Source organism: Rousettus aegyptiacus, unplaced genomic scaffold (genome assembly GCF_014176215.1).
Source record: "Rousettus aegyptiacus isolate mRouAeg1 unplaced genomic scaffold, mRouAeg1.p scaffold_m13_p_5, whole genome shotgun sequence".
Classification (NCBI taxonomy): Eukaryota; Metazoa; Chordata; class Mammalia; order Chiroptera; family Pteropodidae; genus Rousettus; species Rousettus aegyptiacus.
This window is the reverse complement of record NW_023416308.1, coordinates 52,254,100-52,281,921: the sequence shown is the minus strand read 5'-3', so window position 1 is coordinate 52,281,921 and position 27,822 is coordinate 52,254,100. Positions and strand designations below refer to the sequence as shown.

Genomic DNA, 27,822 nt, shown 5'->3' with positions numbered 1-27,822 from the left:
TTAGGGGAGCATCCCTCAAAACCCAGTAATAGGCCAATTCCCTACAATATCCTTATGTTTTTAATAAACTTGGTTAAAGGCTTCTGTCTAGGCGGACTAGAGAAGGGAGTACGACAGTATTTGAGTGCAAAGTGAACTGCAGAAAGCTGGAGGCACATGGAGAATTGGAGGTAATAAGGGAAGAAGTCTGGAGCAATGTTTGGACTAAGGATTAACGAGAGAGAACCAGAGCGCCTCAGAAATTTAAAGACCACTGGCCTTAGGCAGTCATGTGGGATAGGGCCAGAGTTGGTTTTTCAGGGGTTAGGTTTCCAAGAAGGAACTCTGTTTCAATCTGGGCAATAGTCTAGAAGAGGGATTTAAGAGCCAAGGTCATAGTAAATTATGCCTCATCACATGGTAAAAACAAAAACATGACAGAAAACTGGTCTGTCCAGAAAAAGAAAAAAATCATAGGAACTGGAATTAGGAGGGTATCTGTCCAATGTAAACATTTAAAAAGTCTTTTCATTGTTTCACTTAGTCTCTCAGACTTTGACCCCTTCTCTAGCTCCACGCCATGAACATTTGGGCATATGAGGTAGGAAGGAGGACTGTACCCTCCCTGGCAGCTGACTGGTCCTTGTAGGCCTGGTGTCCAGTAAAGCAGGGTTGGCCAGTACTTGCTCCTGTACATTCAGCTAGCTTCTGTGGCTCATGGACATCTGGTCTGCTTTTAATTAGCTCAGTCAAGGCCTGGAGTTCTCCCCTTACCTGTGAGTCATCTCAAGTCTAGCTGGTATTATAGTCTTCCAGACCAGGAGGTCCATACTGAAGTCTTATATTACAGGGCATGTCGTCACAGTTAAGAAGCTCCTTCTGAAAATCCCCCCACCTCCACCACCACACTTAAGTAATTCTGAGACTCATCAGAACCACGTAGTCATCTAGGGGAGGGGGCAGCAAGAAAATGAGAATCTTAGCATCCACCTTTTCTACCTCTTTTATTTCTAATAACAGTAAATACAAACAATATATTCTTTTCTGAGATACATTGTAATAAATTAGTAATTATAGAATTGAAATGCTTTACTACATGTTACTATGGTTAACATGGACCTGCAAAAATGCTGATTTTATTTTTCATGTCATATGGCAAAAGCCCACACATCTCACTAATAGGGAAATGATGTAAATTACTTGATTATGCAATATAAGTACCTTTGAGCATTATCCCCTCAAGTGGGAAAATGGCTATTAAAGCTATTATGTTGTCGTAGGAGAAATGGGGTTCCATATCTACTAATGAAAGTTGCAATCGTAGTCTTATCTATTATTGCCTTTGAAAGGAAACAGAAAATCAGATATAAATAAAATTCGCTGAGAATGAATAATCCCTAAGCACTAAAAATTAGGTAGGTAATAACTTTGAATCTATAATTTCACTTTTGAGAACCAAATATGCATATACTATATAATTATACAATTGACTGTACATGTTCTCCTAAGGTGGGCAGTGCACTATATTAATGCAATTTCATTCTCAAGTAAAAAATGCTTCATTATTAACTTTTCCATATACAAACAAAATATGAAGTTGTATAAATTACCTAGCCCAATTTCTCAGACTTTAAACATAAGATAACAAATATTACAAAAAGAAATAACATGTACGTTAATAGATTACTAAAGTATAGTTGTGATAGCATTCTAAAATGTAAAATTCTAATGTAAATCAGAACACTTTCTGGATGAAAATACTTGCAAAATTTACAATTATATCAAACCCATTCAGTAACAATATAACTATAATAAATATATTTTGCTTTACATATTGGCTCAATAGAATATCAATGTGTTAAATGACTTATTATATGCAGGCACTGTGCTAATTGCTAAGTCCAGAAATGATGACTATATGTCCCTATTCCTAAGAGTTTCCAACAACATGAAGAAAGACATGTAAAGAAATATTTACACCAGTGTCATATTCAGAGAACTGCACTAATCTGAGCGATTCCAGCAACTTTGTTACCCTTGGAACCAATAGCATAATTTGTTGAGCTAGTTACAGTTATAGTTGGGAATGTTGTCAAAGTTAATGAAATGAATAAGGCTACCTGACACACAGTTACTTAATAATGGCATTGTTTTATGGAAATATCATACTCTATCCAAGTAGATTAACAGCACAGATGAATATCCAAACTTAGATTGTTATTACCATAAGGCTGGTCTTTATTGATTTGTGAGCAAACTGTCCTCTCATTAACTACCAAGGAAGTGACTGCTTTGGTTTCTATTTTGGGGATCTTTTTTAGAAGGGTTTTAAAGTTCTGAAAACTATATCCAGTGACAAATGATTAAAAAACTTACTAAAATTTGGCTTTAGAATTCCTCTCCCCCCCAAAATATGTGTGTGATTATGTTGTTTGGGGGTAGGAGAGACAGCAAGGGTCTAGCCCAAATGAATTTACAGGACTAGAGAGCTGGTTAAAGGAATGAGTTGTCTGAATCATCAAGAAGTTCTGCAATGCCGATAAGGAGCAACCTACCCAAAAGGGCGCTAGAACTAGGACAGAGGCTGTTACACATGAAGTAGGTAACCCGGGCCATTGTGGCAGGTTTTAACATGCTAAGCACTTAAACAAGAGGAAATAGAGGCCTTTTAGAGAAATGAGAGACATGATACTGTTTCAAATACTTGTGGAGACAGTAACCAAGACAAAGGGCTGGAAGTGATTACTGGAGGCAGAGATGCTTTTAACGTTAGAAAGAACTTTCTAATAGAACTGTTCAAAAATGGAGGTAGTGAGCTTTACCCTTGAAAGCACTGAATTAGAAATTGCAAAAAACCAATCATCTATCAAGGATGTTTTAGAATTTCGAGGGAGTTTTTATACCAGTTCAAAAGCTATATTAGATTCTAAGGTTATTTTCAAGTTTGAATATGAATCTATGATTTAGAAGTTATCTTTTGATAACTGGGTAATAGTATCATCCTCTGATTAAATTCCCTAGTTAGATATTGAAGTTGATTAAACATCATAGTGTCATAAAATATAATTTACTTATAAATATATCCTGATTTTTAAGACATATTCTTTCAAATCACATGATCTTTAACTAGAAACACATTTAGCAATATAGCTACATTTGCGGTGAAATAAGAATAATAATTCAGGAGAAAATTTTAGGTACTGGACTTTCAATCTCTATTTACTATAAAATAAAAGGGGGCCTATGGTAAACATAAAGGAAAATCCATATTAGCAGCTTACCATGTCAGCACCATTTACAGACTTTTTCCTGAGTAATTAGAAAAAGAAAAAAGAACAAAGAACAAATTCCCTTTAATAAGAATGCTCCTGAAGTGATGTAGTTTTAAGACTCAAGTCCTATTGAAGTTTTGAACATGCAGAACTCAAGTTACTCAGAATGCCTAAAATGCAAACCAAATAAGAGGAGGAAGTAACTAGTCATACATTAGAAAATTATTAAGATAAAAATGTATAGATAGGATGTAAAAATCTTTGGTTGTGCATTCCGGTGTAGGAATTTTTTGGGCTAATCATCTGCCATATGCTACAGTTTTGATAACTTGTCTTATTCTAAATATGGCTTTATAAAGTGGAATAAAGTTGTTTTTTACATTGAACAGAAGTATTTCCTATAAATTCCAGCCTTTGTTTTTAGGTTGCCCTCCAGAGCAGCCTACTGGAATACATTTTTGAGTTTTACATATTCAATTTTAAGTATAAAAGAGATTCCAGACACTGAATCCAATTAAACTGAGAAAGATGATCTAAAAGTAACACAATGTATTCAACAATATATTTAATCATTACACTATATTTATTGCTTCCAAATTCCAAAATGCAAACAGATGTTTTCCTCTATCCTTGACTTTTGATTTTCAAATTGTACACCTTGAGCTAGGTATGCTGAACACATATTCAATTGCTCTTCTTGGTATCTGTGAAAATGAAATCATGTTGCAGGATGTGGCCACTCTCAAATAATATTCAAGCTTTCAAGGGTAGCATGTAATGAATACTGGTGATAAAGACCTCTTTCCCTCTCCAAACCAGAATGTAGTTAATTTTGATTATGCAAATATTCTACATACTGCTCAGTCACACAGGCAATAGATGAACAAAAGGTACTCCACATTTTAAATGAAGTTTGAAGATCGTTCTAGGAATGTCCATTAATTTTGAATTAATCTCACACAAATGTTGAATTTAATCTTTTTTATAGTTAATAATGCCATATTCCCACTTTCAATTTTAGAAGACATTTCATTAGAAATTTCTTTGCATGCATAATCCAAATGTAGTGGAACAAGACAAATGATAAAGGATTAGAAATGTTAAACAGAATTTTTCCACAAGAATGAAAGCAATCTGGATTAATGAGCACAATCATTTTGTCTCTTACACCGTGGCATTGGCTGAAGGACGGTAATAAAAGGAAAGCAGATTTTAAAGAAAAAAAAAAAAAAACCAAGGGAAAAGGCTATTGATAAATGGAAATTGTTTCCTCTGACCTAAATCTACAAGCAGGAAAAACAGCTCTTTCTGGGAGTACTGAGACTTGCATTCAGAGATCCAGAATGAAGCAAGAGACCAAAATGATATATGTAGTTCTTGGACAATAAAGCCACTATGAATGGCAAGATCAGAAAGATATAACCAGTTCAGCCACTGACCATGTGTGTGCATGGCTGGCTTCTTGCAAATTTTGAACCAGGGCAGACAGATCAAATATAAAGTTCTACCTTTTTAAGAAGATGCAAAGTTGGAGAGAACAAGATCAATTATTAACAGAGCTAAGCCCAGCGCAGAGTGCTATTGTGTCAAGGAAAAAGAACAGTAAATAAAGGAAGAGTTTGGGGATTTATGACCTGACAGAGTACTTACAGTTATAACTGATGAAGAGCACCATATACAGATGTAAAAGGATGGCAATAAGGGAAAATAATTAATAAATAATTGCAGCAATTTTAGAAACTAAGACAGAAAGCCTTGTACATTAGAAAATGTATTAAATCAAATGCAGAGGGAGCCAGGTAGGGCTTAATAACAAGGATGTTTCCAGAAACATAACCATAAATCAATGGCCAATGAGAAGAATAGTGGAAATCAAGATGATATAATAATGAAACGAGATCAGGAAGGGATTCTATTTTGCTTTAGTCTCTCCTTTTTGGAAGAGATGAACATTTCTTCCAAAAATGATTAAACAATATTTATTTTAAACATTTTAATTATATATGTTTAAATTAATAGTACAGTAATTCCACGTAGTTATGTCACCCACTATGTTATGGTCTTAATTTGTTTTCAAAGCCCCACCCCCACCCCCTGCCCAAACATACACATGATAGGGCAGAGTGAACTAAGGTAGGCAAGGGTGAAGGCCATGAATTCTACAGAATACTTTTTATGCAACTGTCATCTGATTAGGGACAGTCCCTGATTTTGGAATTGCATGATAATGTAATCTCATATCTTGTTCTATTTTGAAAAATATATTTGAAAGCTATGATTGTATACATTTATATAATAAACTAAAAGAACCTTCACTTAGGTATATTTCCATTTTGGAACAAACATCTAAAGAATATGTACACCGACAACAAATTAACATTTACTACAGAATGTGGGAAATATTTGATTCCAGAAAAATCCAATCTATACATTACCTGAGCTGTAAATCAGGGGTCTTAAAACCTAAAATGTTTATATCTTCTAAACTGATTATACATATCCTCTTGCAAGTCAGAATCATCTTGGCTGAGAACAAGGATGATTCATACTTTCCCATTGTTTGGGTTAAAATGATTCAACACCTAAACAGATATAGGTTGTAAATACTATCATCAATACCAAAAGCAGTCATTTGTTTTAAATTTAGAAAATAATTTACTATGAATAATTTACTAAAGTGGTAAACCAACATGGTGCTTTACAGTTGGTATATATCATCACCGAAAACTTATATGGTATTAATTTAAATGCTGAAATTCATTATTGTAACTCCAATTTGGACCTTTAAAAGTTTAAGAAATGAATGAATAATGATCCACTTATCTAGAGGTCCGATTTTCTACATCTCATCCCAGAATCCCAGAATTTCACTCAGTGGGTGAAGATAAACTCAGGTCAGGTGTGACTTAGAACTAATAATTACATCATTAATGTTAATTTACTGAGCTTGAGCCAGAAAAATAAGGAGAGATATGATACTGTTAAAATTGAAACCAACTGACACTGAGAATAGTCAGCAATTTTAAAAGCATTTCAGTAACAGTTGATGGCATTACGGAATTATAATATGGTACATTACGCTCTTAAGAGTTCAATCATAAGCTAAGCTATATTTAGTGTGCACTTTAGAACATTTTAGAAAAATTTCTGACCAAACAACAGTGAAAGAAAAAGGACTTAAAAGAAGTTAACCAATGATTCAAAAGGACAGGAATTCAATAACTCTCATACTTGTAGTAACAAGGTAGAATTCTCCCCTCTAATTTATTTTTCACTTCATATAAAGTATAAATAATTCGTTTTTACTACCCAAAGAGATTTCTCCCACCTAAACAGTACAAATCTGTGAACTTCATTTCCACTTGTCTTTTATGGATAAAGTACTTTAAAAATCAAAACACCAAAGATTATGAGTTTTATTTACATATGAAAATACTAAGTATACTGGATTCGCCAAGATTAAATTATATTCAGTATCATTTTTGGTAAAATGTATTTTGTATACTAAGTTTCTGGGAATCACTAATTCATATATCATGTACATTCATTGTAATTCTCTAATAGAAGGTACATTTTATCTTATTAAGATGTAAAGACCTTTTACCAACTATTAAGGTTAACAAAGTCACGGTAGGTTTTTAGACTTAGAAGAGTTTTAGAACATCTAAGCAGACAGTACTTTTAGAAATGATTAGAAAACCATGGGTCCCTGTATTTATTAAACTGAATCACCTGGCAGTAAAATTCAGTTAAGGCCTTTGGCATCGGTGACACTTCTTCCCACTCGGACCTGCTGCTGTGGTAGACCTGCACTTCATCTGTGATTTCATCTGGCGCGTAATCACCACCTAATATATAAATTTTGTCTTCAATTCCAACTGCACCTGCATTAAAGCCTGCACATTCAAAAGATCCTTCGCCCTTCCAAACACACGTTTCTGGACAGAAGCTATAAACCTTATAGGTGGAAAGGTCACATATATAAAGTGTGCAGTTCACTGGGACAGCTTTAATTAGCGTTGCGTGAAAAAACTGCCCAAACTCTGCTACTAATTCAGACCACTGATCAGTTGTAGCGTTGTATTTAAAAAAGCAATCAAGTGATGGGTTAAAGGCATCTGTAATCTCTACCTCTGATCCAAGAACATAAATTACATTTTGGCATGCGCTGGCCTCAGGGTAGTATATGCCCCTGGGTAACGGGCTAACAGATGTCCATTCTTTGGAAAGAGGGTTGTAAGATTCAACATCTAAAAGACTTTTAATGTCCTGAGATCCTGTAGTTTTTCCACCTATGACGAACAATTGATTGAGAGCCATGACCGATGCATGCATGGTTCTTGGTGTTTTCATAGCCGACACAAGGAAGAAGTCATTTTTGACTGGACAGTAGCACCAGGTTTGATCAGTGGCATCATGATATGACTCTGCAATATGAAGCCGAACTGTTCTACAACATGGCCCTTTGCAACCACCTGTCAAGAATATTTTCTCTCCATAACTCGATAGACTAGATCCTGGCAAATCAATCAGGTGTGACTGTGGCAGTATTTTCCATGAATCAGTTTTAATATTATAGCAAAATGTGTATTGATTTTCTCCATTTTCCTCAGTTTTGTGAACAAATATGTATTTTTCAGTTGTGGATGGTCGAGCATCAGGGAAAAGTCCACCAGAACCTTGCACACACTTAATTGCATCCACGATTATGTCAAAACAGTTTGTGCTTTTGAGTAAACACTCTTCATTGAACAGATAGTCCTGAAGTGTCTCCTCAGATAACTGATGTAATCTCACCTTTTTAATCAAATAAGGCAGATGCTTTTGCCTTGATTCTAAGTCATATTTAGTCCAACTAAGGACAACTTTCAGTACAGTTTCTTCTTCAGGTACATTTAATTCATCTGATTCCAGACATTTTTGCAGTATTCCAAAATTCATCTCTAAGAAATCACTGGATTTAAATAATAAAGAAAAATGATGTTGTACAAAGTATAATGCATGATCAAACAAACGGGTAGAGCCATAGCTATCTGATATAGATAATAACTGTAAACAGTTGACAATATTAATGCTTTTTATTAAAAAGTCACTGCAAGCTTTGGATAGGAAGGAAACTTGAAGAAATGATGACAACTGGAAGAACATTTCTACGTTATCATCTGTTATCTTTGTTTTTCCAGTATAGGCATAATCAAGAAATGCTTTTACTGCTTTGGAGGACAAATTAGTAATAGTAACGCTTCCACCATCTCTTTCTTTCATGTTTACTTCAAACATCGCCCTGCAAAAATAAAGAACACAGAAGAACAAGTAAACGGAAATATTTTATTCTATGATAATTTTCAATATTACCTTAAAAAGGTTTCCTTTACCCTTAGATTGATTTAAAATATATTTATGAACTATATTTTAAAAGCATCCTGATAAATTATTTAAATATCTAGAACAGTTATATACCATACTAGTAATCTGTAAAACACCCATTACATAACTTTCATATTGCAAAACATATATATTATAGCTGAGCTACCGCAACTAATTGAAAGAAGGCGATACAAAGATTCAAATTTTGTATACTGATCTAATGTTCTATTATTCATAAAATTAGGGTAAAATCTTCCTATTGGCTGAATTTATTTATGAGTTAATTAGTATCAACTCTGTAGGTAATAACCAAAATAACTTAAAATATATAACGCTTCTGGGTTTAGAATTTAAAAGTCTCTTTCAAAATAATTTTCAATTTGGAAGGAGTGAGATCTGTGAAAGATGTAATACCGGGAGATATCAGATGTTTCCAATGAACCTGTCTGTGTGGGGAAATCCACCAAATGAGATAAACACATGTCTAAAAAGACACATTTCATTTAGCACTTTAGAAAAAAAGGGAATGTTATTTCATAAAACTAAACAATAGCAGTGTACCACGCCCAGCCAAAAAGGCTAAAAAATAAGTTTTTGTAGAAATAGCCAGAGAGAGATGGAGCTAGGTCCCCAGATTTGAATATTTAGACCAGCTTGACAGTTCTTCATAAGTTTTAATTTATTCCAGCATGGTAAAGCTGACAGAATCTAAGGAATTGGAAAATTTTGGGGGCTCAGTTTCAGCAAAAATATAAATTATTTGGAAATGATGAGGTAGGAGACTAAGATATATTTTACTATTGGTTTTGATAAGAACCATATTTTCATTCATCTTATATTAACTTCATATCCAGAGTTATTCATATTTTTACACCTTAAACAAACCATTATGATGGCTGTCAAATAGCAAATAGAGATTAGAGATTAAGAATCAAGTAGAAAGCTACAACAAAGAACTAAAGGACTGCCAGCTGAACATTCATTAACACTGTACATCAGCTGGTTTGGGTTCTGGTTTGATACCAGTTTGTATTTGTGATGGTATTGTCCAGGATACCTACCTATGTGAGCAGGGCCCTAGTGTATAAGTAACCTGGGGGAAAACCAATTTCATTATTAGAGTCTACTCTAGAGGGTAACTGAAGCTATGAGACTACCTTCCAACTGAAAAATATGCAGGGGCTTCCAAATACAGAATACCTCTGAGGAAAGGTAGCCATCCCACTAAGCTACTCGATACTTCTCAATACAAAAATAAGCACAGTTACAAAAATATATATGTTACACATTATATAGGTTATTGCAATAATATATACCAAATTAGAAATATAAACTAGGGATGATAATTATATTAGGTTGTTAAGACATCTATAGTCAATTTAAAATAATATTAAGAACATGACCTCTAGAACCTGGCTGCCTAGGTGTGTATCTACCCTCTACCACTTATTAGCTGTGTGACCTTGGGAGGTGAATTAACTTCACTGAGCTTCAAATTCTTCATCTGAAAATGGGGGTACTTACAGTACCTAGTTCACTGAGTTGTGGGAGGAATAAATGAGTTAATCAATGCAAGGTATTAGCTATTATTGTTGTTAAGAAAATAAATGTTTTCTATCAGATCCTATGTACTTTTAATATACCATCAGCTTCCACACTTTCCTGGAGAAGATATGTGTAAGATCATGTTTCTCTACTTCATTCTACTCATCTTTAAAGTATCCAGATGATCTCAAATTTATTATAAAGTGGTTACACAATATGTGTGATTCCTTTTCAGTCTTGTCTCCAGTGACTTCACATTTCTATCATAATTTCCGTTTTCCAAAAACATTTATAAAGGGCACTTATCATGCATTATGCACTTTCTGTGATTTTTATTTTATATTTTTCTTCCCAATACTCCAGTGAATTTGATCATAACACAAGTATTATGAATTAATGGCTTTATCATACAAGAGTATAATAATAGAATTTCCATCTACATTTGTACATTAGTAAAATACTATATAATAAAGGATCTAGGTCACTATAGAAACATTACATGTAGAAAATTGTTTAAATATATTATGTTTTAATAGTAATTTTTAAAAATTTAAAACAGGTCCATAAAAAGCTAGGAGTAGGCTGAACAAAGCACTAGGGACAAAATTATCTGCAGATACTTAATAACTTCAGCATGAAGAAAAGGACCGCCAATTCAAATTCTTACATTAACTTCTTATTTTGTTAACATGAAAACATTATAGGGAAATCAAGCTGTGTATTCACATTAGATTATTTCCATTTTTTCTTTGCTAGGTTTGAAAATAATAATAATAGTAGCTAACATTAATTGAATGTACATAATGAATGTACTGGGCACTTTCCTAACCATTACTTATACATTATGTCATTTTACTCTCATAATGATGAGTTAGTTTCTTATTTTATTATCTTAATATTTTACAAATAAGGAAACTGAGGCCAGAAGAGGTTAAGTAATTTGCCTAAACTAAGGTCACATGTCTAATGAGTGGCAGAGCTGGGATTTAGATTTAGGGCATGTGTATTAAGAGGCCAAGTACTTAACCATTATACATACAGTCTCCTCTAATGAAGGGGTGACATGAAGGATGAGGAAGCAGAAAAGAATTATTTGGAAGAAAAACTGGATAAGAATAGAAGTGAGAAGAAACTGGTGGAACCTGAGAGTGACAGAGAATAAGACCAGGTAGGGCCCTAGTGGAGTATAAAGAATAATAATTTAGGTTACCTCAGAGAAGAAATGAAAAAAAAAAAAAAAAAAAAGACAAAGACATATAGCCTAATTAGGCAAATGGCTAGTAAAATTTGTATTTATATATTAAATAAATATTAATCTGTTTTTTATTGTTTGTTTATTAAAGATTTAAACCCTGCTCACTTCAAATAAAAACTGCTTCTAACATTGAACATAATGCAAAATACTGAAATTACAATTTAAGTTTATTAGAGCATGACTAGGAGGGCGGAAGTCCAGGAGGTCACTAAAAGGTCTGTGTTTCTGACCAAGAGGCTTCACAGGATGGGTCATGTGTCTGACCATTAATTTTGAAGAATCAGAAACCTCATGTCAAAAGAGTAGATTCTTACAATGTCATCATGGGTAGGAAATTCCCTGTAAGACCAACTGACAGGTTCAGAAGGTTGCCCAGAATTAGAAGAAGCTAGGTGCTCTCCAGAAATGCTTTGGAGGTACTTTTCCCTACTATAGGGATATCTTTGCCAAAGAGAGAGAAATCTTAAAATCCTCTGGGTTTGAATCCTTCTCCCCATGGATACAATACATGACTGAAATGTATTTTCCTCTCAGACTCTTCATTTTCTTTGAACTTTGTCTCCATTATGGATCAGGAAGTCCTTTCCTCTTTTTCTAAGTGACACAGTACAGAGACCCCTCAAACAAAACTGACCCCAGATCGAAACGGTTTTTCCCCTGGAACATTTAAAGAAATTAATATTCTGTGGAATTTCAGGAAATGCTGACCATGAAAAACCTAAACTTTACACAAGTAGTCTTAAATTTTCATACTTAAAAATCATTGGTTAATCTAAGTTCTAATTAGCAATTTTTAAGAATTAAAAATTACTGTTGGGCTCTGGCCGGGGGGGGGGGAGGAATTGATTACACTTAAAAAAATAACTTAATTATCTGTATGATAAAATCTGAGGCACAGATAAACAAGGTAAAGTACCTGAAAAAGTCACTGCATGCTGCTAACACACAACGATGACATGGGATTATTTCATCTTTCATAATTATTTTAAAATCATAAAAGACATTTTGTTCTCTAAAATTCTGTAGTACACTTAAGATTTTCTGTCCATGATCTTCTGCCACAAGGAAACTGTTTATCTTCTCAGATGGAATTCCATTACATGAGCTTCGCTGATTGAAATCATATGAATTATCCATAGCCAATTCGATCTGTTCTTAGACCTGGAATGAAAACAAAAAATTGCTGATGTCAGTAGAGTTCTAATAAAATTTCAGATCCAAAAGTTGTACTCTTAGTACAAGCCCAGATATTTGGCTAAACATTATTTGTAGGTGTGCCTGTAAGAGTGTTTCCGGATGAGATTAACATTTGAATTTGTAACACAGAATGACCCCATAATGTGAATGGGACTCATCCAATCCATTGAAAGCCTGAAGGAAACAAAAGCCTGAATAAGAAAGGTTTCTTTCTCTCTGTCTGTCTTAGTTGGGACATCAGGCTTCTCCTACTTTTGAATTAAGACTTGGACTGCAACTTTACTATAGGCTGTCCTGGGTCTCCAGCTTGCCAACTACAGATTTTAGGACTTCTCAGCCTGCACAATCACATAATTAATTACATAAGCCAACTCTCTATAGTAAATCTATCCATCCATCCATCCGCTCACCCACTTCTTCAATTGATTTTCTGTGGAAAACCCCCATCTAATACATGTGGCTAGTGGCTATTGTATAGTACAAATACAGAATATTTTCATCATCACAGAATTTCCATTGGATTGCTGATATACTATATTAAGAATAGTATTCCTATATAAGAGAGTGTGTGTGCATGTGTACATGTGCAGGGGGAAGTAATAGGATGTAATTGGTAGGATTATTAGGAAAATAAGTTACCTACAGTAATTTTGTGAGCATTGTTCTCGGTAGCTGTAAACACAGAGACATTAAGAATGAGAGTGGGTGTCATGAAGGGAAAGAGAAAATGAGAAGCATGGGGACAGTTCTGAAGAACTGGGTGTTACTCCCAGTCTATTGTTCAAGTCTAGCAATGGACTAGATTATCAGTAATCCGTAACAGCAATGTAGGGTCTTCCCTTCATGGCCTGCTTCATAGAACCACAGAACTCGTTGGGAGCCTCAGTCTTTACACCCATCCAAGTTAGCAAAAGTGGAATGGAGAGCCTAGACTTCCACCTTTGCCAGGCTATAATGAGGTACTTCAACTCTCTTCCCATCCCTCCAACTGGAGTGGTGTCAGAGAAAGCTGAGTGGGAAGCCAGGCCATTAATCTCTGCTGGGCGGCAACAGTGTCCACCCCCTTCCTGCACCATAAGTGGTGATCATGTGGTATGGGGGGAGCCTGAACTTCCATCACCACCTGGTGATAACATGGCATTCTTCCTTCTCCTTACTTGTACTGAGTCAGATGCCTCGTGAGGAGTCAGGATTTTCAAAGTCACTCAGCAGTAACATGGCCACCCTCACGTAATGTCAGTGGAGACCATGCAGGTAGCTGTAACAAAGTTCCCTTCCCCCTCCAAGCCAGAATGGTATCAGAGGATGTAGAGAGGGGGACATGAACTCTCAGCTCTGTCTGGCAGTAAAAAAGAGCTCTTCCTATCCCAGTTGTCAAGATAGAGGAGGTGGAAAATCTAGACTTCTACCACAACCTGGAAGTAGTGACTTTAACCCAACAGAGCATGTCAGAAAAGACTCGCTAAAACACAAGATTTAAATAAGATTTAGAGTCTTGGAACATAATATCCTATATATCCAAGAACCAGGAATATATCAAACTGAATGAAAACAAACAAACAAACAAAAAACCAACCAACAGATACCAAAGATACCAACACTGAGATGACACAGATGTCAGAATTATCAGCCAAGAATTTTAAAGCAGCCATCACAGAAATGCTTCAATGAACAATTATAAAATGTTTTAGACAAATGAAAAAATAGAAAAATTCAGCAAATAAAAAGCAGATATAAAGAACCAAATGGAAATTTTAGAACAGATACAGTAAACAAATAGAATGGAGGAGAAAAAATAGGAAGAGTCAATGATCTTGAAGAGAGAACAGAAACAATACATTCTGAACTCTACGTAACACAATGAAAAAAAAAAACAGACTGAAAATAGAAAAAACAGATTGGAAAACAAATGAGCAGAGCCTGAGGAACATGTGATTATAATGAAAAACCTAACATCCATGTCAACAGAGCGCCACAAGGAGAGGGGAAAAAAAAGTAGGACTAAAAAAGTACTTGACGAAATGATGACTGAAAATGGCCCGAATTTGGCAAAAGACATACGCCTATAGATTCAGGACTCTAAGTGAAACCAAAACAAAATAAATCTAAAGAAATCTATGCCAAGGGACATCACAGTCAAACTTCTGAAAACTAAAGACAAAAAAATTTTTTTTGCAGTGAGAAATGCCTCAGCTATAGGGGGAAATCAATTTGAATGACAATAGATTTATTACTAAAAACTATGGTGGCCAGAAGGAAGTGGCATAATATTTTTCAAGTGTTGAAAGACAAGAATTGTCAACCCAGAATTCTGTAATAATAAAAATATCCTCTGGGAATGCAGGGAAAATTAAGACATGTTGAGATAAGGAAAAAAACAAGAGACTTTCTCATGAGCAGGCCTACTCTAAAAAGGTAGATAAGGAAGTTCTTGAAACAGTTTAATGATAAAACAAGGAATCCTATAATATAAAAAAAGGAAAAAAGAATAAAGTAAGAGCAATATGGTTAAATTCAATAGACTTTCTATTTCTTGCTTTTTCTAATTTAAGTTGCATGGTTGAAGCAAAAATTATAACACTGCCTAATGTGGATCTCAATGTATATAAAGGAATTATTTTCAACTATTATATAATGAGGATATGAAGGAAAGTAAAGGGAAGTAAAAGAGTGTAAAGTTTCTACACTTTACTCAAATTGGTAAAATGTTTACACTGATATTGTCATAAAATATACATCATATACATATACACATGTATATTTATTTATGTAAATGATATAATACCTGGAACTACTAAAAGGTCTGTACAAAGAGATACGCTCGTAGTCACTATAGCTGAATTAAAATGAAATTCTAAAAGGTTCGTGTAACCCACAAGAAAGCAGGAAAAAAAGATAAATTAAAAACAGAGAGACTGGATGTGGTTCCATAGTGTAGCGGTTAACACGTCAGCTTTACACGCAGAAGGTCCTGGGTTCACACACCAGTACAGCCACAGTCCATGGTCTATGGCCATGCCACCCTGAACAAGCCCGATGTCTGATCTCGGAAGCTAAGCAAGGTTGGGCCTGGTTAGTATTTGGATGGGAGACCACCTAGGAAGACCAGGTGCTATAGGTATAAATGACAATAAATAAGTAAATAAATAAATAGATAGATAGATAAAAACAGATAGACTAAACAGATAACAATCAAAAAGCAAACTTAAGTACTAACATATCAATAATTGTTCTAAATGTAAATGGTCTATATATACCAATAAAAAGACGGAAGTTAATAGAGTAGATTTTAAAAAATGACCCAACTTTAGACTTCCTATAAGTAACTCACTTCAAATAGAATAAGAGGTTGAAATTCAAAGGATGAAAAAAAAAGATAGACTATGAAAGCATTAATTTAAAATAAAAGTGTAGCTGTATTAATATCAGATGGACTTCAGCAAGGAGAATTATCAGAGACAGAAAGGAATATTACATAATGTCAATCCACCAAGAAGATATAGCAAACCTGAATGTGTATGTACCAAACAATAAAGTCACAAAATATGTGAAGCAAAAACTGACATAACTGAAAAAAAGACAAATGTACTATTATAGCTGGAAATGTTAACTGCTCTCTCTCTAAAATTAATAGAACAAGAAGACAGTAAATCAGCAGTGATATAAAACTTAACATCATCAACCAACAGAGTCTAATCAACATTTATAGAAAATTCCACCTAACAGAAAATTCCACCTAACAACCAAGAGTAACCATATTCTGACCCACAAAACAAGCCTCAAATGATTTCAAAGAATTGAAATTACACAAAAATGTGTTCTCTGACCACATTAGAATCAAACTAGAAGTAAACAAGAAAAAGATAACATAAAAATATCTACACACTTGGAAAGTAATTAACCCACTTCTAAATAATGCATGAGTCACAGAGAAAGAAGAGAAAAAAAAAACATTGAACTGAATAAAAATGGAAATACAACATATCGAAATGCGTGAGATGTAGCTAAAACAACACTGAAATGAAAATTCATGGCACTAATTGCTTAAATCAGAAACGGAGAAAGGTCTGAAATCAAGAGTCTAAGCTCCCACCGCAAGACACTAGAAAAAAAAGGGCAAAATTAAGACCACAATGAAATATCACTACTCATCTATTAGAATGGTTGATATAAAAAATAGTGTTAACACCAAATGCTTGAGAAAATGCAGAGGGACTGGATCACTCATACATTGCTAGTAGAAATTACCTGACAGTTTCTTAAAAATCTGAACATAAGACAGTGATCTCATCTGGCTAGGGAACTTGATGCACGCTTTTGCCCAATTGGAGACCCTGAACAATGAGCCTTGCTGGCTTGGAGCCTGTTTTGCTGTCCACCTGGGTAGGGAAGCTAATTCTTAGCCTTGTCTACTGCTGAATGCAGCCCTCAGTCCCACCCTACCAAGAAACCTAGCCAGAGCACATAAGAAACTGAATATCAGCAGCACTTGAGTAGAACGCCTGGCCAGAAATCCTGCCTGTCTGGCAAAGCTCAGGTGATGAATCCATCTGACCAGGGAGCTCAGTGTGCAGTTTTGCCTTATTCAGATTCCCAGCAAGCAAGCCACATGGGTTTTGGAGTCTGTTACACAAATCTTCCCAGGCTGGGAAGAACACACACACATATATATAAAGAATGCCAGGAGGAAGAGAAAGAGAAAGGTACAGAAAATATTTTAAAAGCCATAATGGCTGAAAAATTCCAAAATCTGGGTAGAGAAATAGATATCCAGAGTCATGAGGCCCAAAGGTCATTCCTCACAGCAAATCAGCCCGAGGGTCAATCCTTCTCACTGACACTGCAACAGCAATCAAGGCTCAACTACAACAAGAAGGTACACACTTCCCACACAAGGGACACTTCCGTAACACCTGGCCTGGGTGACCAGGGAGACTGTGCCACTGGGCCACAAGAAGACACATACTACATAAAGCCACTCTGCCAAAACTAGGTGACATAGCAGATCTACCTAATACATAGAATTAGACAGAGAGTCAGCCAAAATGAGGAGACAAAGAAACATCCGAATTGCAAGAAGAGGACAAACCTCCAGAAAAAGAACTAAACAAAATGAAAGCAAGTAATCTACTAGATGCAGAGTTCAAAACGCTGGTTATAAGAATGCTTGATAAACTTAGGGGAAGAGTAGATGAACTCAGCGAGACCTTCAACAAAGAGAAAACATAAAAAAGGAGATGAAAAACATAATAGGGGGCCAGTCAGAAATGAATAATATGATTTCTGAGATGAAGAGTATATTAGAGGGGATCAGCAACAGATTGGATGAAGCAGAGGACTGAATCAGCTTTTTGGAAGAGAAGGCAGTGGAAAACATCCAATTAGAACAGCAAAAAGAAAAAGAGTTTTTTAAAAATAAGGATAGTTCAAGGGCCTTTTAGGACAACATCAAGCATACCAACATTAACACCACAGGGGTACTAGAAGGAGAAGAGAGAGAGCAAGGGATTGAAAACCTATTTAAAGAAATAATGATGGAAAACTTCCCTAACCTGGCAAATAAGACAAATAAGCCCAGGAATCACAGAGCCTCAAACAAGATGAACCGAAAGAGACCCACACCAAGACACATCATAATTAAAATGCCAAAAGTTAAAGACAAAGGGAGAATCTTAGCAGCAAGAGAAAAGCAGTTACCTACCTACAAGAAAATTCCCACAAGACTGTCCATTGACTTTTCAACAGAAACTTTGAGGCCAGAAGGGATTTCAAACTATACTACAAGGCTATATTAATCAAAACACCATGATACTGGCATAAAAACAGACACGTAGGTCAATGGAAAAGAAATGAGAACCCAGAACTAAACCCACGCCTATATGGTCAATTAGTCTATGATAAGGGAGGCATGAATATACAATGGGGTAAAGACAGTCTCTTCAATAAATGTTGTTGGGAAAACTGGACAAATACGTAAAAAATAAAAAAATAAATAAAAACCTGAATGTTCGTACACCATATACAAGAATAAACTCAAAATTTAAGTCTTTAAATATAAGACCCAAAACCATAAAACTCCTAGAGAAAAACATCGGCAGTAAGCTCTCTGACATTGATCTAAGTAAAAAGTTTTTGGATATGTCTTCTCAGGCAAGGGAAAGATAAGAAAAAATAAACAAATGGGAATACAACAAACTAAAAAGGTTTTGCACAGCAAGGGAAACCATCAACTAAATGAAAAGACAACCTACTGAACGGGAGAAGATATTCATCACTGATATATCCGATAATGAGTAAATATCCAAAAAATATAAAGAACTCATATAACGGAATGCCAAAAAGACAATCTGATTAAAAAATAAGCAGAGGACCTGAATAAACATTTCTCCAAGGAGAAGATTCCAAATATGAAAAGATGCTCAATGTCACCAATCATCAGAGAAATGCCAATTAAAACGACAATGAGCTATCACCTCACACATGTCAGGATGTCTATTATCAGTAAATCAACAAACAAGTGTTGACGAGGATGTGAAGAAAAAGGAACCCTCAGTGCACTGTTGGTGGGATTGCAAACTGGTGCAGCCTCTATGGAAAACAGTATGGAGATTCATCAAAAAATTAAAAATAGAACTACCTTATAACCTAGTAATTCTACTTCTGGGTATTTATCTGAAGAAATCTAAAACATTATTTCAAAAAGATACATGCACCCCTAATTCACTGCAGCATTATTTACAATAACTAAAATAAGGAACCAACCTAAATGTCCATCAATAGATGAATAAATAAAGATTGTGTGTGTGTGTGTGTGTGTGTGTGTGTGTGTGTATACAATGGAATATTATTACTTGGCCATAAAAAAAATGCAATCTTACCATTCGAGATAACATGGACGATGGACCTAGAGTACTATTATGTTAAGTAAAATAAGTTAGAGACAAATCCCATATAATTTCACTTATATGTGGAATCTAAAAAAAAAAAAGAACAGAACAGAAACAGACTCATAAATACAGAAAATGAACTGATGGTTGCCAGATAGGAGGGGGTGTGGGAGCCTGGGATTAAGAAGTACAAATTGGCAGGTACAAAACAGTCACAGGGAGGTGAAATACAGCATAGGAAATATAGTCCATAATATTGTAATAGCTATGTATGGTGTCAGGTAGATACAAGGCTTATCATGGGGATTCATAAGTTATATAAACGCCTAGCCATTATGCTGTACACCTGAAATTAATATAATATTGAATGTCAACTGTAATTGAAAAAAATTATTAAAAAAGATAGTTCAAGAAAATGGTAACCAAAAGAAATGAGTAGCTATGCTTACATCAGACAACATAGACTTTAAGCTAAAAATGGCTAAAAGATACAAAGAAAGTACTATATAATGATAACAGGATCAATCTATCCAGAAGATAAAAAAACTTGTAAATATTCATGCACCTAACATCAGAGCACCTAAATATATAAAGCAAATACTAACAGAACAAACAAGAAAAATAAACAGCAGTACAGTAACAGTTGGGGATTTTAATACCCCGTTTTAACAACAGATCATCCAGACAGAAAATCAACAAGGAAACATGATTTGAACAACATTATAGATCAAAGAGAACTAACAGATATACATAGAACATTCTATCCAACAATAGCAGAATAATCATTCTTCTCAAGCACACACAGAACATTTTCTAGGATAGAGCATATGTTAGGCTGCAAAGCAAGTCTCAGCAAATTTACAAAGAGTAAAACCATATCAACTATGTTTTCCAATCACAATTGTATGAAACTAGAACTGAGTAACAGGAGGAAAACTGGAAAATTGGCAAATATATGAAAATTAAACAACATACTCTTGAACAACCACTGTATCAGAGATGAAATTAAATAGGAAATAAAAAGTATCTTGAGATACATGAAAATGGAAATACAAGATACCAAAACTTAGGCGATGTAGCAAAAGCAGTTTAAAAGGTAAGTTTATGGCAATAACCACATTCATCAAGAAAAAGGACCTTAAACAACTTAAATTTACATCTGAAGGAGCTGGAAAAAGAAGTATGGGAATTACAAACACTAGAGTAGATATAAATAAAACAGAAAACAAGAAAACAATAGAAAGATTGACAAAACTAAAAGATGGCTTGTTGAAAAGATAAAGTTGACAAACCTTTACCTAGACTTGCAAAAGAGAGAACCTAAATAAAATTATAAACAAAAGACAGAACTGACAGCACAGAAATACAAAGGATAAGAAACTACTATGAACAATTATATTCCATCAAACTGGACAACCTAGATGAACTGGATAAAGTCCTAGAAACAAGTCTGAATCATGTAGAAATAGAAAATTTGAACAGACCAATTACTATCAAAGTAAATAAGTAATCAAAAACCTCCCAACAAAGAAAAGTCCAAGATCATACAGATTCGTGGGTAAATTTTATCAAACACTTAAAGAAGAATTAAGGTCAATCCTTCTCAAACACTTCTGAAAAACTGAACAGGAGGAAACACTTCTTAACATTTTACAAGGCCAGCATTACCATGATACCAAAGCCAGACAAGGCCACTACAAAAAAATAAAACTACAGGCCAATATCCCTGATGAATATAGGTGCAAGAATTCTCAATATAATACTAGCAAGCTGAATTCAACTGCACATGAAACGGATCATATGCTGTGATTCATCCCTGAGATGTAAGGATCGTTCAATAGATGAAAATCAATAAATGTGATTTATCACATTAATTTTAAAGATAAAAATGATATGATCATCTCGATAGATCATGAAAAAGCACTTGAAAATTCAACACACATTCATGTTAAAAATTCTTAACAAATTGAGCATAGAAAGAAAATATGTCTACACAAGAATAAAGGCCAAATATGAAAAGCCCACAGCTAATATAATACTTAACTGTGAAAGGTTGAAAGCTTTTCCCTTAATATCAGGACTAAGATATGGTGCCCACTCTTACCATTATTCAACATGGCACTGGAAGTTTTAGCCATAGTAATCAGGAAAGAAAAACAAAAGACATCAGAATTGGAAAGAAGTAAAACTGTCTTTGGAGATGACATCATTTTATATATAGCAAATCCTAAATGCCACTGAAAAAATGTTAGAACTAATAAATGAATTCAATAAAGTAGCAGGATAGAAAACCAATCTATAAATTCAGAGAAACTATTTCAATGTTCCAGTTTTGTTCTTGTTCAAAACACATAGGAAATGCAAAATAAATCCCACATTGTTTTATTTTTGGTATACGTGGTTCCCTCAGTTTTTAAAAATAAGTTGAATGAAGACAAAACAGCTTAAAGGTACCCAAACTTGAGACTTTCAAAAGGATAAAAACTGTATTTCTGTAGTGGCATAAGTCTTGAGAATATCAATTTTAAAAATCCCAACAAACATTTTTTATATTAACCTGTTATTAAAAACATGTATATATTTAGATCTTGTATTAGATTAAATCAATTATTGTTCATGAGTAAAAGTTGAACCCAATGGTATATATATATAATTATCTTTTATATATAGTGACAAAAGGCAAATTTAGTAGAAATTTCAAGTATTCTCAAATATATTAGGATCATACGTAGCTATTAACTTTTATTAAGTTGTTAAAAGATAAAGCCTGCCATTTATATTCTCAATGATATGTCCAAGTAGCTGAAATTTTCATTTCTTAAATTCTCTACTTGTATATTAGTATATTTTGCAAATAATAAAGAACTTGGGGTTTGGCACTGAAAGAACAGGATTGTAAATGGTCCAGCACTTACTAGTGACTCCTACTGAGGCTCTCTGAGGCTTTGGCTTCCTCTTCATCTACAAAGTGGACACACCAATTACACTGGACTGTTGTGATGCTTAAATGATATCATGAATATTAAATATTCTCAAGTGGTATATAAATGTTAATGGTTAAAATCAGTGATAAAATATACTTAGCCAGTAACATGATTATTAAACAATTCTTAATTCTTAATAAAAGATCTGTAAGGCAATTTTTTCCTCCGAAAATTCTGCAAATTTAATATTTCACTTATTTTAAGACACATTTTTTTTTTCACACTTAACATACCTGAAATTGAAAGTTACCATATAACAGCTTTTGGTCATGTAGAAGTCACGACATATTTGTCATCATGTGTATATGTGTATCAAAGTGTGAAGAATGGGTATCAGCATTTTGAAAGAAAGTTCCGGAGATAATAATGATACTTCATTAATGCTCTTGATAACAGAGAAAGATATCGTGTAGAAAAAATGGACATTGACACCATGAAAGTGAAATAGAAGAGTTGGACTCTGAATGTGAAGTTTTAACAGCATCTCAGCTAATTAATTTTGCTTATATATTTCTTTTTTTTTAAGTATGTACAAGGGTGATATATAATTTTTTAAAAAAGGGCTTTCTGTAAGTATGAAAAATTCTCAAGTGATGTTTTGTCATAGTTAAAATGGAATTTTTTTTATTCTTAGTAGCACATAAAACAATGGTATATTTTATAAGATTGAATCTCAGCTTCAATGAATCACTTTTCTGCTCAAAACATTAAGTCAATTTTCCAAACTATTCTCTTGTTCTTTTAGTGTCTTCCGTAAAAATTTGATTTAAATAATTGAATCAATGAAAGTACAAGAATCAAGCCTAAGAACCAAGCCTTTGATATAATGACAGGAAAAAAACATATGCCACTTGATAGAAGTGAAACATTAAACTAAAGCTGTGCTGTGGCTGATCTGGGATTGATTTTGTATTGATGCTTCAATACAAAAGGGGATTTCTGGGCTATTCCATCCAATATTTATTATAGAGTGCTAACCATACTACAGGGAATTAGGCACTAGAGATAGCATGGAGAATAAAGGCAGACGTGATCTCTGCTTTCTTGGTGTTTAGTATCCAGTGAGGAAGACTGACAAATTATAAATTGTTATAAATACTGTGAAGAAACAACTGGGAAATGGAAATAAAAATGAACAGTACAGGGCACACAACTTTGGACAATAACAATAGGGACAGTGAACACTTACATAGTGTTACTATGTGCCAGGCTCTGTACTACATGCTTTATATATTCTTTAATCTTCAAAATGACTATATAAAATAGATACTATTATATCTATTTTATACACAGGGAAAATGAAGCTTCAAGAATTTAAATAATTTGCTCAAGGTCACATAGCAAATAAACAGGGAGTTGGGATGTAAACCCAGATAGTCTGGCCCCAGAGTCCTTGTTCTCATCCACTACAATACCAGGGACAAGCCTTACTGACCAAGTGTAATTTGTTGACACCTGAATAATAAGAAAGTAAGGAGTTGGTGAGAGAAATCATGAACAAAGACCTAAAGTAGGAAAGGGCCCTTCAGTTTTAGGAAATGAAAGAAGGCCAACATCACTGGAATAGAGTTAATGAGAGCAAGAATGTTGGGGAGCTAGGGCTGCAGAAGGCCAGTGCTACTTCATGCAGGATCTTACAGGTCACAAGGAGCTGGAATTTTATCCTAAGTGCAGGTGGAACCATGGAAGACGGAACTGGACAGTGACATGATCTGATTTATAGTTTTAAATATCTTTCTGGCTGATGTGTGAAGAATGAATTTAAAAAGGGTAACAGAAACCGAGTCTATGCCACTTATTTAACAAACATTAGAAAGTTTACAGAGTAGCTGTTCTTGTGGCAAGCACTATTCCAGATACCCAGCATACAGCCAGACGCAACACTGAAAAGGTCACCACTCTGAAGTACCCTTTAGGATGGTGCGCGCGCGTGCACGCGCGCACACACACACACACACACACACACACACACACTACCCCCTCTGCAACATCTACTATTTCTCCCACCATACTGGACATTTTCCATCAGTGTATAAATTCTAGTATTTCACATATGAAACAAACATCAAACAAACAAAAATCTATCCTTTGACCTTTCATTCCCCTCTAGCTATCATCCCATTTTTCTACTTCCTAACCCAGAAAAACTTCTTTAAAGAACAGCCTATAGTAAATTCACCTCCAGTTATCACAATGCACTACATTCAAGTTCCTCTTTCACCACACTAAAAGTGTTCATGTCAATGTCACCACATTACCATCTTGCAGTCAATGCTAACTTCCCTCTCCTCAAGAAGGACTCACATTGTTAAATAGTTCCCCTTTTTCTTCTGTGCAAACACTCTTCAGGTTTCCTATCTTGCTAGTCTGGCCTTCTCATTCTAATTAGAAGTCCATATAGCACTGTGATTGAAGAGCATGGACTTCTAGACTTAGCTCTGAAAATGGGTTGGTTCAGGAGTGCTCGCTCAGGGGATGGAGAAAGACAATGTTCCCCTTTCTCATTCAGGATAGAAAACTAATCAGTATTTCCAGTGGGATATGCTGGTGGTTCACAGTAGAGTGTTAACAGTGGAGACGGGAAGAAATAGATGGATTTAATCTCTATTTTAGTAGTAGAACAAACAGAATTTTGGGATCATCGAATATAGGAATTGAGGGAAAGGGGGAATCAAAGTTCTTCCTTGAGTAACCAGTAAAATTATGAAGTAATTTACTGAAGTCCTAGAAAGGAAGTTTTGCAATGGAATCAAGTTTAAGCCGTGACCAAAAAAAAAAAAGCTACTGAACATTACCTTAAAAAGTCACTGAGTCATACAGGGGATCTCATTTGATGGCTTTCCACTGAAATTTACACCTGGGAGAGGTTATATGATTTACCCTAAGTCGAAGGGATAATTTGGTGGTAGAACTGAAAATAGAACACAACTCTCAGAATCCTAAGCAGCCACAGATCAGGACCTGGCAAGATGACTACTCCTCGCAAGCTTGCCAAACCTCTATCACTTTAGTCCTTTCCCCTACCTAACCAATGCAATAAAAAATGTTGCAATAAGTTCTTGGGTTTACTAAATATGGTTAGGCAAATTAATTGCACATATTTCCTTAAGATAAAAGTGAGGAAAGTAAAGGTAGACAGAGGATAAATATCAGTGTTAGCTTGCGAAAAGAATAAAATCTATTACAAAAGTTCATTAAAAACATTTACCTATTTGTAAAAGGTAAGGTATACATGAAATTCCTTCTCATATAGTTTACATTTTAATTGGCAAGTTAACATTTAAATAATTTGGGATAATAGGTGTCCTAAGGCCGTACTAGAAAATTGTCAAATGAATTATATAGACCATATTTTATCTTTTAAAAATGTACTCTGGAGTAGTCCTTAAGAAAAGGTAAAGTTTGAGTTAAGCCATGAAGGGCAAGAATTTTAAAAGTAGATAGGGAAAGGGATTAAAGAACTCTATAGAGTGTCCAAGAGGGTACTAGGCTGGGGTTGGGATAGGGAGTGAGAAGAGTGAGCTTTTTAGATTTGATGTGCACAGACATTCTCTTTGGTTTGACATTTGAGCTCAGACCTGAATGGTACAGAGGAATGTGATGATGGGAGGCAAGGAGAATATTCTAGGCAGAAAGAACAACTACAAATAACCACTACATTGCCTGCCTGTATATTAGGCTCTGTAGATTGGATACATAGAGCTTAGTTCGGTGGTAAAAGAATGGACTATGAATTCCTAAACCTGAATTTAAATAATTCCACAAATTCTTTCTGAATCTCGGTTTCTCCATCAGCAATACTAATTACTGCAATTAGAACATGTGAAAATACATAGAATATATAAGTGCTTTAGAAACAGAAAATATACCAAAATTATAGAAATGAGTTCAAAAAGACAATGGAAAAGTTATATGATACTTACATACATTATGATCATTGCTGATATATTAGTGGATACCTTATACTTTACATATCTTCTCATTTCAAATTTTTTTTGTACGTTTTATCTGCCTTGTCAGATTGTAAACTCTCTGCAGGTGGTAAGCAGATCTTAAATATGGCACCTGACATAGATGTTCAATAGTATTATCTAAATTGATATTGTCAAGCCATTAATTCATTTTACAGCCCTATGAAGATTTGTCTGCGTGTTCGAAATCCCATTTACCTGCTGACTGGAGAGGGCTCCAGATACCACAAAAAGCTAATGGAAACAAGCATAGATACAAACCCAATAGAATCCATCTTAAAGAGGATAGGCGTAATCCTCAGGTAATTGTATTAATTACTGCTACTAGCCTTTAATTGGCATTCTTTGGCAGCCAAAGGAAAAGGAAATCTGAATCCCACAGTGTAGCATTTAATCTACCATAAAGACAGGCATTTACAATATACAGAAATCAACTTCTCCCAAGACCAAAACCAGAAAGAGACTTTAATCACGAGGACTTTCATATAAGTCACTTATATAGGCTACGTGGAACAACTGTGGAAATGAAGACATAAATATGTACCTTGATAAAGTCTAAGAAAATAACTGAGCAAAGGCACAGAGTAACTCTGAAGGGCTGCTGAAGTTATTTAACTTGGTTTTGATGCTTTTAAAGCATCGACCTCTGATGTGGTGGAACAATAGAATCCTCAGTATTGTCCCTAGGGATCTGGTCCAGGCTTGGCAATCACAAAACAACACCTGGGTCACTTGATGGCTGTAACAAGGGTCAGTTTTAGCCCAGCCGCTCGATGGCAGCCTAGGACTTAGACGGGGCGGGCGCCCCACACTGGGGGCAGTGTCTGGGCCGCAGCCTCCGAAGGGGCGTTTCAGGGTGGGCGGCTGCTTAGGATAGAAAGTGTCCTAGGTGAGCGGGGGCTCCAGCCCAAGGGGTTGGGGGATGGGGAGAAAATGGCAACTCAGGGCCACTGTGCAGCTCAACTCCAGGATGCACCATGAAGACCCCTCCCAGTCGCGGAAACCTCTCCTGGCCCAGAATATGAAGGGGCAGCAGAAGATGCTGAAGCCAAAGGAATCCTCTTCTGTGGGTCATAGGGGCCGATCCTTGTCCCCAAAAATAAGGCGCTATCATCCCACTACTCCCACAGACCCCAGAGATCACCCACCTGCAACTGCAGTCTCAGAAGTCTCCACCCCAGTCTCTCAGCCTCCAGAAGACTGATTGCGATTGGCTTGCACCACTGTCCCGTTAGCACTTCTCCAAGTGCGAGTGGCGTAACTATCCGGCTCTAGGCCTTGGTCCCTCCCTTCGCTCGCCTCCGAAGCCCCGCCCCTCGTGACGTCACACGTTGCCGCAGAGCGCAGAGGCGGGTGTCTGTCACC

General features: G+C 35.2%; 1 protein-coding gene and 1 pseudogene across 2 annotated transcripts; one reads left to right on the top strand and one right to left on the bottom strand.

The window, feature by feature from the left end:
• Positions 1-968: 968 nt before the first annotated feature.
• On the bottom strand, positions 969-27,805 carry KBTBD3 (kelch repeat and BTB domain containing 3). Of its 2 annotated transcripts, none has more exons than XM_016159699.2 (3): positions 27,606-27,805; positions 12,335-12,579; positions 969-8,535 (listed from the first exon to the last, which is right to left on the bottom strand). In XM_016159699.2, the coding sequence occupies exons 2-3, from the start codon at positions 12,553-12,555 to the stop codon at positions 6,933-6,935; spliced, it is 1,824 nt and encodes a 607-aa protein (XP_016015185.2). In that variant the 5' UTR covers positions 12,556-12,579; positions 27,606-27,805; the 3' UTR covers positions 969-6,932. The 2 variants fall into 2 exon arrangements, with proteins under 2 accessions (XP_016015185.2, XP_016015186.2); XM_016159700.2 differs by lacking the exon at positions 27,606-27,805 and adding an exon at positions 22,418-24,301.
• Positions 15,621-15,736, top strand: LOC118603635 (annotated as a pseudogene).
• Positions 27,806-27,822: the final 17 nt, after the last annotated feature.